The sequence below is a fragment of the Perca fluviatilis genome, chromosome 12, assembly GCF_010015445.1.
Source record: "Perca fluviatilis chromosome 12, GENO_Pfluv_1.0, whole genome shotgun sequence".
In the NCBI taxonomy this organism is placed as follows: Eukaryota; Metazoa; Chordata; class Actinopteri; order Perciformes; family Percidae; genus Perca; species Perca fluviatilis.
In genome coordinates this window covers 27,822,356-27,837,295 of record NC_053123.1, presented here as the reverse complement: position 1 = coordinate 27,837,295, position 14,940 = coordinate 27,822,356, and the positions used below count along the sequence as shown (strand labels likewise).

Below are 14,940 nucleotides of genomic sequence, written 5' to 3'. Positions count from 1 at the left end.
GCCAGTCAAACCGCCTAAGGGAACACATAGTGAGGAGAAAGCTACGAGTCTGTGACCTTGCCACGAGTGAATATGCTACAGCAATCCCTGACTGCCAGTTAGTCAGCAAGGAGTCCCGTGACCAGGATCAACAAGGCATATATACAAACAAGGCTTATATATATATATATATATATTTATATATATATATATATATATATATATAAAAATAAGCCTTGTTTGTTCAACTAAGAATAATCCTCTTCCTACTAGCATATATATATATATATGCTAGTAGGAAGAGGATCTATTCTCAGTTGAATATACTGTATGTCTACTACACCTATTGATTTACATTTTGGGTAATAGTTATGTGAAGGTACTGTCAAGTTAATGTAAAAAAACGAGTCTACTAGGGCTGTCCTCTACTAAGGAAATTATTAGTCGACTAACACTCATAATTTTGTCGACTAATCAACTTAGTTAATTTCATCAGATCAACAGATCTGTAAAACTGAGTTTCTTCACAAAGAATCATTTGTTGGAAATAAGTTATTCAGCATGAAAAAAAGCATAAAATAATTGACCAAAATGACAGATTAGTCGACTAATCGACTAAGAGGGGGCAGCCCTAGAGTCTACAGCCACACCAGCAGCCCGTGAGGCTGCACAGGGATGCTTTGGGCTCAACGTTAAAGGTCCCATGGCATGAACATTTCACTTTATGAGTTTTTTTTTACATTAATATCGAGATATCGAGTTCCCCCAGCCTGCCTATGGTCCCCCAGTGGCTAGAAATGGTGATAGGTGTAAACCGAGCCCTGGGTATCCTGCTCTGCCTTTGAGAAAATGAAAGCTCAGATGGGCCGATCTGGAATCTTCTCCTTATGAGGTCATAAGGAGCAAGGTTACCTCCCCTTTCTCTGCTTTGCCCGCCCAGAGAATTTGGCCCGCCCATGAGAGAGAGACATCATGGCTTGCAAACAAGCAAAGTGGCAGTTGGTCAAGGCCACACCCCCACCCTCTACCTTGCCCCCCTCTCTCTTCTTCAATAGCATTTAAAGCTACAGACACAGAAATGGCACATTCTAATGAAAGCTCATTGTGGGACTGGCTCTAGGGGCTGTAATTCTGCACCAAGGCTGAATTTCGGGAAAGAGACTTCAGATACAGTATTAGGGGACCACTGAGGCCTATATAAAAGCATCCAAAAAGCAGCATGTCATGGGACCTTCAACATCAGCATGGCAACTGTCACCGGCGCTGTCCAGGGTGCTGATTCTTGAGCTGTCCTGGGTATTCAACGGTAGGCTCAATCCTGCTGGTAAGGAGTAATAACGAATAATTTGTCTTGATCAGCTGTCTCATCATTTGCCTCACCTTTTATTCTCATAATATCCACGTTGTTGTTCCGGAGAGTTATCTAGTTATTATGTTGTTGTTCAACTGTCCTTGCCCATTCTAGCAACATTACAGGCCCCAAAACAACAACAACAACAACAAAAAATGCACAAACTGCCAGCTCCTTTAGAACTCATTCCACTTTATTGGAACGATAACTAACGCTACACAAGGGGTCAACAATCAGCCAAACTGCAGAAACAGCAAACATTCTGCATTCAGGCTGTTGTATGTTACAAAGACTATCCTACATTTACATAGGCCTATTAAGTTTTTTGTTGAGTTTCACACTGAATGTGTTTTGTAAGTTGGTGTTACATCTAAAACAAAAAAGATGCCTTCTATGGATTTTGGTGAACCGTGCATGTGCCTGGAATTATGGTATGATCAGCAAAGACACAGCTGCACTCCTGAAAGGACACATTTTGTTGAGAGAGAGAGAGAGAGAGAGAGAGAGAGAGAGAGAAGACCAAGGCCAAAAAAGTTAGCCCCAACTTAATGACCTGGCGACGCAGATTCCCCATCACCATAGTAACTGTCTGCGTGCACAAGGAGAGGGGAGCTGCTCACAGTGGCATGTTGGATGATCAAAGCCTTTATATAATGACAATACCTCCAGCTATTGAATGTATTCCTCTCGCCGTCACCCTTCGTTTGGCTTTTTGGCTAGTAGCCGACGCGACGTGACTAAATGCGCTAAATTAAGACAAGCGCGTACGTCACGTCATCATATTTAAGAAAGCCTACCTAGGAACAAAAAAATATATATCACATTTGGGTAACGCAGCGTTACTTGGATTAGTAACTGTAATATAATTAGACATACTGTTTTGGAAATTGTATTCCCTTACACTACTCGTTACTGTGGAAAGTAATGATATTACAGTAATGCGTTACTGCCCAACACTGATAGCACTAAACACAAATGGCAGCCGAGGCTGATGGTTATTTGATATTGGAGAAAGAAAGGAAAAACTTCATTTCTGATACATGATAGTGCTACTGTACAGTAGATGAGAAGTCAGAAGAGCCAATAGTTTGTCTTCATCAGCGTCATATGGCTCACCCTTTACGGTATTCTTGAAATATTTACGTTGTTGTTGCAGTTATTTAGTTCAATTGTCCTTGCCCATTTTAGCTTATTTTGTTTCTGTGTTGGCTTCAGCAACAAAATATAGAACGCTTTGGCCATTTGAAATTACATGTGGCGTGTTTTATGTTCTTGGGTCCTGTTAAACAACATTACAGGCAACATGTTCGCAATAGCAAGGTTCATTTAGGGTGTTAGCATGCTAACATTGGCTAGTTGGCACTAAACGCAAATGGCAGCCGAGGCTGATGGATATTTGGTATTGGAAGAAGGAAGGAATAGCTGAATTGTCGATGTGGTGATAGTGCTAGATGAGAAGTCAGGGGATCAACAAGTCGGTAGGATTCAGCCACCAATTTTTGTGAGATCAGGCTGTATAATATTGCAAGTGCAATCACAAGATACAATTACTCAGATAAAGTTAACATTCATGTAAACACATTTTATTCATTGTTAGATTCCCATCTACCTGAACAGCTAACAAGCATGGAAATGGATGTATAAATTCCCCCCCTTACGGACAAGAATGAGTTTCACAAATTTATTCACAGCTGCATTAAAAATAGATTTCGGAATAAGGCTTTCCAAGGATAATGAAGGTAATCTGGAATGCCCTACTACAATACATTCCTCTTCCCACCTATGAACGTTTGGAGAATCCATCTAATTCACCATGGAGTAGATTGCAAATATTATACAGGGAATTAGGTTAAAGCGGGATTTAAAACAGGGTAATTTTTAAAGAGTTTACTTTAAACATTTAAATTTAAAAGTACCATCAAGCCAAAACCCTTTTTCTTTTTAAGGAAACACATTCACTGAGTAAGTCACTTTGAGTTTCACAGCACATGAGCTGATAAAAGTCCACACTTCATGTCCTAAAAGCGTCAACAGACATAAGTCATTTTCACAGATTTTCTCCCATGGCTTTCACTAATTAGGTTATTATCAGCTTGTAGTTGTGCCATCATGTCCCTTCACATGTTCCTCTTATACTTTCTAAGGCTTTGCTCAGAACACTCCCACAGACAGGAGACTGGTTGCGGGAACAGGCGGTGATGACAACACTGTTACTAAGGTGATGAGAAAAAACAGGCGACTGAACCGTTAAAGTTGAACAACGGGAGACTAAGCACACAAAATAATGTTAGAGAGGAAATAAATGTTATGTATTGTATATGTTTTACCATAAGTCAAAGCTGATTTCATTTCTATTTTCAATGTTTTTACATGTTTTTCCTTTTTCAGATGTCTTACTACCCAGTGATGGAGATGTCCTTCCAACACTTTGATCCAGAGCAAGTTATGTCCACAGATGCTGTCCTGATGTTCCAAAATATTTGGTATGGATATTAATGGGCCTCAGAGGATGGCTGCCATTGATTTTGGTGACTGACTTTTTCTCTAGAGCCAACATCAAGGAGAAACCTACCCCCACCCTGTGTTGTGTAACCAGACATAAAAGGCAACTTTGCACACAAAGCATCTAATCATTTATTAAATTGATAGTTCAAGATCAGCACCTAACAAACAATCTAAATGATTGAGGCAGCGGTAGACGTGTTCTGCTAGGTGAAATGACAAGTGGCTTTGAAATGAGCGATATATCGCTTCAGTTCTCTGTCCTAAAGGCACTGTTTGACAGCAAGGTGCAGCAGTAAAAATATCCTAAACATAGCGTACACTTAAACTGATATAGAGTTTTTTTTAGGTGTCTAAAATACCTTTAGCTGCTGTGCCCACGTCCACAGCAGCACATTGCTTAGCTTCCGTGTCAGTACTCCAGTCTGCTTCTCCAAACTGGGGGCGTGCCGACCGCCATCTCCTGTTGGTATACACTGACCTTATGCAACCCCCACTTCAAAAGATCTGAACTATCCATTTTAAGAAAACATTTCTCTGTGCCACCCTCAGGACAAAACGTAATATTATGTTACATATCACTAGAAATTTGACTGCTGCAAGACTGCTGGAAAGAACTTTCAAAATGATCAGTATTTCTTGGATTCATAGCATCTTGTTTTTAAACGCTGCTGCATCTTTAGTAGATGCCAGCAGGATCGTCGACCTTTAGCCCCCGTTTTTTTTTTTTATTAAAGCTCATTTTTCCATGGAGCTAATTTGGCTCGGCGTTAGCTAAGAATGGCTGAGAGCTAGCAGTCATATCAGCAGCTGCTGCTGCTCTCTCATTAGTCCCCCTCAGTTCAGTTTCTGGCAGTGAGCCGTTACCTTTGAGCTTCACTTGTTAAAATGCAAGACGGATGTGAGTAAGTATCAACCAAAGGTCTTGATGAACGCTGTAGTTAGTCAGCTTGAGTGTGACTTTCTGAATAAGAGATTTCTAACTAATTGGGTGACATTCACCCTGCACTATATAAATGATACCTTAAATCCAAGTTCACATCCACACTGCAGAGGAGATGGGAGGAGTGGGGTTTAAATTGTCTTCGTGAGTGTGCATTACAGGCACATCAGTAAATATAAAGCTTAGTCACGCTTGGTGTTAATGCTTGCCAGGTTTTGGAGGATGATACACTACGATAGAGCGCTGTATGCCGTGGTTGAGTGCTATATTAATTTTAACATTTTAAGTTAAGTGCAGCAGTCTCTCTTTTCTCTCTCATGGCTCACTTACAAAAGGTGATAGCTGCAAGTCATGGTGGTAATATCTATATATAATGTGTCATCTTTTCACTGCACAGCAGCTTTAATTCCTTTCTTAAAAATAAGAATATGAAGACAGCCTGGATCACACATAATGGAAATGTCTCACTGAACTTCACTCTGTAAATATTTCATATCATTTGCAGGGGAACTGGTACACTTCTATTTATTTCATGGCACTAATTCAAAACGGACTCATGATACTGTGTTCTTGTTTACATAAACACATTGATCTCTGGTTAAATATCTGAAATTGCACTGGTTTTGCCAGATGGTGTGAGCCATCAGCAGACTGAGCTGCTGCTTAAGGGCCCCACGCCCATCAGGGGCCCACAATATGAAAAGCTCTGCTGTTATACTGTATTCCAACCCTCCGTAATAAAGAAGGAAATGTGTTTGTTTAAGCAATTTCTATCAAGGTTGATTGTTGTTCTCCACATTTGCACATAGCAAAGATAACTATTTGTTTGGGGCCAATCAAAACTACCCATCAAAACTACCCATCTTAAACTCCTTGTATACGGACCTGCTGTCAAAAAAAGGTACGGTATTTTTCTAAAAAACAAAAAAGCTGGCCACTGCTAGTAAAGGTTACTCAAACGGAAGTAAATAGCGTATTTGTTGGGGACTATTTTAAGCTGTGGATTAATACACATTCAGTGGGTTAGTGACAGGAACAGTGTTTTAGGGAGCTCGTAAAGGAGGATTTTGACATTAAAAAAGTTAGACCTGTTTCATAGTTAGAACCGTTTTGCTCAACCTCATGATGTTTTATCTAATCTTCCTATATTTCAGTAGATTTTATTTTAAAAGATGAAGGAAGATAAATACTTAAAAACAACCCCCAACACTATACATAATGTCCACCCTCACATATGTGTGATCTTTTAATTTAACACAATGAAAAAAATAACCACTTTGCAGCAGTTACATGCATGTGAGCAACTACACACTCTGCTAATTGTTCTGCCAGGTATAAAAACGCCAGTAAAAACTATTTAACATCTTGTCAGCAGCTTTTGACATAACTGGGGCGAACACGATAAAGTATTATTAACGTTATTATTAATGTGCTAACATCAGGCTATTTCCTCACAGCTTGAGTCCGTGTACAGGCTGACATAACAAGTTGTGACATTACATGGAGGACCAAAAGAAAAGCAGTATAATAATTGTGTTGACACTTCCCACACCTTGAAATGTGTCAGAAAAAAGTGAGAGGATGTGCTATCTGGCTCTGACCTTTAAGGTCATCAACGAATTAGTCCACGGAGAAGAGACAGAGGAAAAGTAATGATATCTGTGTGACAGAAGTAAATGTTTAGATTGCCGCCACTTTCATGTCTGTGTGTTAAAGGTCCCATGGCATGAACATTTCACTTTATGAGGTTTTTTAACATTAATATGAGTTCCCCCAGCCTGCCTATGGTCCCCCAGTGGCTAGAAATGGTGATAGGTGTAAACCGAGCCCTGGGTATCCTGCTCTGCCTTTGAGAAAATGAAAGCTCAGATGGGCCGATCTGGAATCTTCTCCTTATGAGGTCATAAGGAGCAAGGTTACCTCCCCTTTCTCTGCTTTGCCCGCCCAGAGAATTTGGCCCACCCATGAGAGAGAGAGAGACATCATGGCTTTCAAACGAGCAAAGTGGCAGTTGGTCAAGGCCACACCCCCATCCTCCACCTTACCCCCCCCCCCTCTCTCCTCCTCAAGAGCTACAGACACAGAAATGGCACATCCTAAGGAAAGCTCATTGTGGGACTGGCTCTAGTGGCTGTAATTCTGCACCAAGGCTGAATTTCGGGAAAGAGACTTCAGATCCAGTATTAGGGGACCACTAAGGTCTATATAAAAGAGACTTCAGATACAGTATTAGGGGACCACTAAGGTCTATATAAAAGAGACTTCAGATACAGTATTAGGGGACCGCTAAGGTCTATAAGTAAGCATCCAAAGAGCACCATGTCATGGACCTTTAAATATGAAGCTAGATCCGGGGGTTGATTAACCACTAGAAGCAGGGGGGCAACAGTTAGCATGGCTTGAGCAAAGAAATAGTCCCGGCACAAATTACCCGTAAAACCACAAGTTATCATTTTTCCATTTCGGTTCATGGATAAACAAAACAAGTTTATTAGTGAGCTTTGAGCACAGCCAGACTAGCTATTCCCCCCTGCGTCCAGTCTTTATGCTAAGCTAGGATAACTAAATCCCCAGCTTGATCTCCATACTCAACCCTCTTGAGTCCAAGCAAGGTTTGACAACACTGCTACTCAAAAAGGGACTTCACAAAACATATTAGACATTTATTTACTATTTTATTTATATATTACGATACTTCAGAACCCAAGACTTTTGTAAACTCATTTCAAGCACCAAAACAACAACAAGACTTTAGGTTTGTTTTCACAAGAGATTGGAGAAATATTTAAGAAGAGAACATCAACTTTTCAGCTTTAGGGCCAAATTATCTCTTTATACATTGCTCTGGAACTATGTAGAAAGCTGAGTTTGTTCTAAACATTTTGAAATGAAACACGTGGGTATCCGGTTATATGCAAATATCCTTAAAATGTAAATTTAAAAAGAAATGTTAAAATGTCCTTAGACCTCAGAGGGTTAATGCACACATATGAAGTGCTATATATTCTCTTGTAACGTACGACAATAAGGAAAAGGCATATTTCCCAAAATGTCAATGCCTATTCCTTTAATCATAAAAATCCAAGAGTATGCCTTGGACTTTGTCTCTTCTACATCTGAACATTTCCACACATGCAAAATTGTTGGATTTCTTTCATGAGCAAAAAAAAAAAAATAAATAAATAACATAACAATATCGCTCCTGCTCCAACGATGAATCTAAAGTCATACGGAAAAGCTGAAACACCCGTGTGCAGACTCACCCCTACACCGTCCTCATGCCTGTACTGTTTCCAGGCCCGGCCCGTGTCACTGTAGAGCAGGAGGTAACTGCTGACCCAGTCCCAGCTGTCATATCGTCCCTGTGTGGCCACAGCCGTCACCTCCATCTGCTCCCTGAGATCCACCTGGAGCCATGGCTCCTGGTCGGTCACCATGGGAGACCAGCCTCCTGCTCCTGAAGGAGGGCAGAGAAATACAGACAGAGTGGGTACCATGAAACAATGAGACAGTGGGTCGTTGTGGCGTATGCTAAGTCGCCACAGGGCTCAGATTGCAAAAACGTACGAAGTCCTGATGTGAACAGAGGGAGAGTTTGCAAATGAAAGGCTTCAAGGTGAAGTTACACTTCAGCGGAAAATGGCGCATTCATTTCGGAATGTGTACAGCCTGGCTCGAGAACTTACAAAGAGCAGAATCCTGCGAGCTCAACAAGCTTACCTTTGTTCCAAAAGCCTCCCCTACACGATATTGAGAGTGTCTGGCATGTTTTTTTCTCTGGAAAACTCAAACCGAAGATTTTCTTTTCATATTTTCTACAAAAGACCTACTAGTAATATTTTAGTACCTTTTCTACAATCCTAAAACAGTTTAGTGAAATGTTAGCATTCATCAACTGTAGCTCTATTTAGGTTTTGATGGCATATATGAAGTTAAAAAAAGCTATAGTCCAAAGCTATGTTGGGATTTCTAGTTGAGAGATTGTGTGTCTTTGGACTTCAGTTTGGTGGCGCTTTTATTTTGATTAGTTGCTAAAACATTTGAACTGATAGTTTAGGTGGTTGGGTTTGTCTTCGTTTTACTACTTTTTTTCAAAAGTGGTCCGATCAGCCATTATATATATTCCCCTTTTTGGCCAGATTTTGTCATTGTTGGATCAGTTTAGTCTGTTGAAATAGTTTGTTTCAACTTTGGGTAAATAACACATTTTTTGAGACTTCTCTTGCCTGCCAGCTGTCATTCTCATAGAACAGAGATCTTCAACAGGGGGTCCTCTGAGTTGCTGCAGGGGGGCCACCAAATTATTGTATGATAGTTAAAAACAAAAACAATAAATATATATATATGTGTGTGTGTGTGTGTGTGTGTGTGTGTGTGTGTGTGTGTGTGTGTGTGTGTGTGTGTGTGTGTGTGTGTGTGTGTGTGTGCGCGCGTGTGTGTGTGTGGGTGGGTGTCTGAAAATATACATTAACATGAATCCAACATATTATTTGTAAAGATAAATCTTTTTTTAATTTCCACAACATTGATTATAGGCTTACTGGCCTATAGGTAAGGTAGCCATCCACGGATACAGTTACTGTTCCACATTTTAACATTAAAATATGATATGTATAAATATATGAATATGTCAACAATTATTATTTTAACACCTTAGTATTGTCCAGCTGGGAGGAGGCCTCGGGGAAGACCCAGGACTAGGTGGAGGGATTATATCTCCAACCTGGCCTGGGAACGCCTCGGGATCCCCCAGTCGGAGCTGGTTAATGTTGCTCGGGAAAGGGAAGTTTGGGGTCCCCTGCTGGAGCTGCTCCCCCCGCGACCCGACACCGGATAAGCGGACGAAGATGGATGGATGGATGGACCTTAGTATTGTATGCACCATAAAAATGGTTTATCAGTTTTTTTTTTATGTCCCCAATGTCTCCTTCCGGGCAGCGCTAGGATTAGACAATGGTTATGGTTATGGTTATGGTTAGGGTTAGGGTTAAGGTTAGGGTTAGGTGCCTTGAAGTCAATGGTCGCAGCGCTGCCTTGAAGGAGACGTTGGGGGCTTAAAACACCATTGAGCATAAAAATGTGTATCTAAAGGCCCTCGGCTGCCCTACATGTTATTGTAGGCTCATTGTAATATGCAGCTCTATTGTATACATTATATATAGTAAGGGGTCCCTGCTCCGTCTCTCTTATTCAGCTGAGGGGTCCTTGGCCTAAAAATGTTGAAGACCCCTGTCATAGAAAGATTAAGTCACTCTATTTGCCATACAACAGTCACTGTATTTGTATAGCGTGATAAGGAAATTTGCAATTTAGTTTCAAACTAATCTTTTTTTTTTCAGTCAACCAGTAATTACACACAGCCATCTCTTTCTCATCTCTTCAAAATAATGAAACAGTGCCCCTCTGAACTGCAACATGTGGTAAATGCAGTGAGTCTTATACCCATATGATCATTGCACACATGGCTCACATTAGAGTTTTATGGGAACTGCTGGTACAGCAGGTGGGTGGTGCGTATCTGAAGCATATGCAAATAATAAATCCATGCAAGAATATCTTTACTTGTACTCACCATCTCTTCTGTTGAGCTTGGCATTGTAAGCAGCATGACTGACTGATGACTGCGAGGAGCTCTGAAAGGATGACTGGGGTAATGTGGATACCAGAGGACCATTGCAATTATCTGTGAAAGAAAACATACATACACATTAACTTTAAAACGTTTTATATATATATATATATATATATATATATATATATATATATATATATATATATATATATATATATATATATATATCTTGTTGCATATGGTTTATATAATATATTTCACATGCAAAACTGACTATTTGAAGAATGGTTCTGAGAGCGTTCCATTCGCCATAATTATTCATCTGACAGACATAATAAAAATGTCATCCTTATGGAGTTCAAAGTGCATCTTTACCTGTCGGTGGTGGAATTTTAAAGCAAGAACTTAAGGAAAGAAATAACACGGCTGCCTCACTTATCCAGTTCTCAGATACCTCAAACAGTCTATTAACCCATGCAGTGACCCTTGGAAATAGCACAGAAAACGTCTCCTTTTTTGTACACGTGTGTGTGTGTATGTGTGGGTGTTCTTTTCAATCCCACAGTGTGAGATTACATCACGTCCAACAGGCGGGAACAGATTAAGATTCCAGTGATCTAAACCTGTCAGTCTCATCTTCCTCTGATCCACCCTGCTCGCCACAATAAGAGCAGAGAGACGAACAACAACAGCCTCTCCGCTGTTTGGCTTTACTTGCGTGCAGAGCTGCATTACGGCCTGTATCTGAGAACATAATGAAAACTGGCACCAGCCTGATTACAATTATCCCCATACTCTCTCCATCAGCGTTCAGTTCACTCATCTGAGTGCGAGAGGCTTTTTTTGTTTTTCGGTGCCATTTTACTCCGAGTTCAGATGGATTCTGAGCACATCTGGAGTGGCAATTGGCCATCCATCTGGTAGACAAGAGCACAGCAGAACTGACAGCATGAGCCCGTTCTCCTTTTGGGCGTCCCACCGAATTTCGACTGACCTGATTTGACTGCTCTCAGATAGCTTGCCAAGAGATTTCTCTAATCCTGATTTCAAGTGTGACTAAAGTGGATCGAGCTGTTTAGTCCAAGAATCAAATTATGGCTGAGCTGCTGTTGCAGATGTTCATTGGGGGAATGAGAACAGTGGCATGGCATCTTAACACTACTGGAACCGGGGCTATGATGCAAGCACGGCACTCTTAATCTGTCAAAAGTCTTGCCAAGTCCCACTTTTGATCCCTTAGGGATAACATCCTATCTTCTTTTCAATCTGTTTTACCCCGTCCTTTCTTGCACGATGCATCCTTGGTTGAAGAGCCGACCGAAGCCTGGAAAAAAGCTTTGGTCCTTCCTTCATTCAATCCACCCTTAACATGAACACATACAACAACAAGACCTTGACAGCTTCGAAGAGGTAAAAAAAAACAAAAGAATGTCGAGTGCACAACACATGCTCTTATGTTGACAGGTGATGTGAGTTGCTGTGTGAGTGCAGAGAAAGTTTCTCCATGTGCAAAATGTGCATCTTACAGGCCCGGTTGTTGTTTACAGATTTGGTCTTGAGCCAAATGCCTGGCTGTCAGTCAGAAAGACTTATGGATGGAGGATGATTTGCCTGCAAAGCTGCTCCTTGGCCAGTGGGATAAGTGAAAATCCTCTGAAGCTGACTCACGATCTCGATGCAAGGCTCAGGGGCTTGAATCTTACAGCCAAATGAACCCAGACATGCATCTGAATGCATGGATATAAACACATGCACACTGCTGCTAGGCGAGAGGGAACACTTAATCTTTTGAAATCATAAGTACACCAGCTGATATCAAGAGCTTTCAGTTTCAGTCACAGAAGTGCTAGGATGATGTTTTTTTTTTTTTTTTTTCTGTATAGAACGACAGAAGGCCGGCACGGAAGTGTCATGTTGACGCTCTTGGGTTTGCAGCACACTGGAGGTTATCACTGATTGTGTTGCCGATAAGAATAATAGATGAAAAGAGTGCCTGCACACTGACTCCAAACCGCAAACGTATTTAGTGACCTGACATAGTTTAGTCTGCAATCAAAATATGGTCTTTTAAAATACATTTGTGGTCATTAAAGCACAAGGCAGGTGTTATTCTGTGTTTCCGTATCCCATAAAAAGACCAGAATCTTCCCTAATCTCTCTGTGGCACTCTTACTGATGTAAATCATTAATAACGGCTCACATACATGCGCACTTTATTTCTAAAAAGATGAAGTCAACAGGAGAAATTAGTGCATTTGTCTGGGACTATTTTCAGCTGCGGATTAATACACATTTGGTGCTCTAGTGAGTATCTAGGGCTGGGCACCGAATTGCCTCCTTAGTATCGAGTACACAAAAATGCCGCCTCATTTAATACCCAATTTCAATACCTCAGGAGTAAATCTCATCAGCGTCAGTGAGCCAATAAGCATGCAGCATGCTTCTAAGATCTAAGATGCTGCTGATCGGCTGTCTAACGTTACACATTGTAGAAAAAAAACATTGTAAACTCAACGTTACGCACAGAGGTTGGGCTCACGTAGTAGGAGCTGAAAAATAAATTAAAAGATTTGTGCTGTGATGTGTATTGTTGTGATTTATTTTTGTAAAAATTGATTTTATAAAATGTATTGATATCGAAAAGAAACATAATTCAGGAACCGGTACTGAAGCCACAGTATTGGTATCGGTACTGGTATCGACATTTTTGGAACGATACACAGCCCGAGTATCTACAGCACTAGGACAGTGAAGGTGGGATTAACTCAAATAAACCACAGTGCCTGCATTTGCCATAATGAAGCAACATGTCACGGTGTGGCTCATTGATGTGTTTTTATCAACAACAATGGAGCTCAATGGCACAGAGCAATAAGCTACAGTACATCAGGCTTGGCTACACAGACACGTGTAAGTAGGAGTCTTTTCATGTGATTTCTTGACAATAAGAAAATGTAGAATATTGCCAGCCTTATCCTTTAATGCTCTTTATCAATGTCCCTGCACCATCTTCTATCCTTTCATTTCAAAAAGAAAAGATGTCCCCTTCTTAACCATTAATTTCCCAATGAATGGCTGCAAATACGTTTCGATTCAGAGTGAGCGTTTATTCTGTTCTTTGGCATGTTACGAGTTAAATGAAAATCTCCAATCAATTTCATACAAATACTATGAAAGGTGTCTGAAAGGTGAAACAGAAATGCCGTTTGTCTGCAGGTTTCATTTTAGGTCGGAAAAACAAGAGCTCTTTGGAACTGCCTACTCATCTTCTTCATTAGCAGCTATACATTAGAGCAGTGGTGGAAGAAGTATTCAGATCCCTTACTTCAGTAAAAGTATTAATACCACAGAGTGAAAGTGCTCCACTACAAGTTAAAGTCCTGCATTCAAAATCTTACTTAAGTAAAAGTATGTATGTATCAGTGAAATGTACTGAAAGCATCAAAAGTAAAAGTATTCATTGTGCAGTAAAATGTCCCCTGTCATTGTTTTCCTCTTATATCTGATGTTTCTTGATTAATATTCCTACTGCATTAATGTGTATGTTGCATTTAACTGCTGTAGATTTTAAGGATGTGCTAAATGTAGCATATATCCTTGACGTTCCACTTCTGGGACTGGTCCATTGCCGACGGAAATTCCACCGGATTTCACTCATTTAGGCCGGATATCCGTTGCCTTGGGCTTCCTTTGTGTTGGCATTTTAAACTCTGCTTGATTTCTGAGGACTATGGTTAACTGCTCCTCAGATCTCTGCAGGGGAAATCCAGACAGCTAGCTAGACTATCTGTCCAATCTGAGTTTTCTGTCGCACGACTAAAACAACTTTTAACATACACGTTCCACCAAAACAAGTTCCTTCCTGAGGCTATTTTGCAGGGGCACCGCAGCTTTTCCCATTGCTTAGCACCGCCCAATACAATTGTGGTTGGTTTTAAGAAATGCCAATAAACCAGAGCACGCGTGTCTCTCCCAATCCGGAATGCTGTGTGGACTAGCCAGACCTTCCTCTGCAGCGCTGTGGAGGAAGGTCTGGCAAAGGATGACTACGGTAAATGTAACTCCTTTATATACTGTTGTGTATAATCTACAGCAATGAATCATATTCTATAAAAACAACATATGTTTGTAGCGTCGGGTGTCCTGTGAGAACCATGTATCTCAAAAAAAAAAATTCATATCGTCAGAAAAACAGCCCTGTTTTCAGCATTGTGACGATGCATTTTCCAGCAGATCCAAGAGGCTTTGTAAAGAGTTTATTTAGCTTTAAGAAGTAGGAGAATTTTCTCCACTGTGTGAGTGTGTGTGTGTATGTGTGCGCGTGTGTATGTGTGTGTGCGTGTGCATGCGTGCATGCATTTCCATCTACAGTATGCACTTATTAGAAAGTTTAATTATTCTTCTAACTATATGCTCTGGATACAGTTTATTCCGTTCTTCTATGTGATTTCTGACTGGGTTTTTGTTTTTGTGCATTTTGTTGCTGTCTTATTTTCTTTCTGTGTTTTATAATTATTTTTTTTTTTTCTCTCTTCCCTGTTGTGTGATGTGTTCCCCCTGTTCTCCCCTGGTGTCTCTATTGAATGTTAATAT

The 14,940-nt window shown here is 40.6% G+C and overlaps 1 protein-coding gene across 1 annotated transcript in view; it reads right to left on the bottom strand.

Annotated features, from left to right (window-relative positions):
- Positions 1-14,940, bottom strand: part of LOC120570327 (contactin-associated protein-like 5) — a 105,803-nt gene that overhangs the window by 73,432 nt on the left and 17,431 nt on the right. Inside the window, exons 2-3 of the mRNA XM_039818619.1 lie at positions 10,348-10,458; positions 8,039-8,232 (exon numbers count right to left, since the gene is read on the bottom strand). Coding sequence (XP_039674553.1) covers positions 8,039-8,232; positions 10,348-10,458 — 305 coding nt within the window. The remainder of the gene's footprint in view (positions 1-8,038; positions 8,233-10,347; positions 10,459-14,940) is intronic.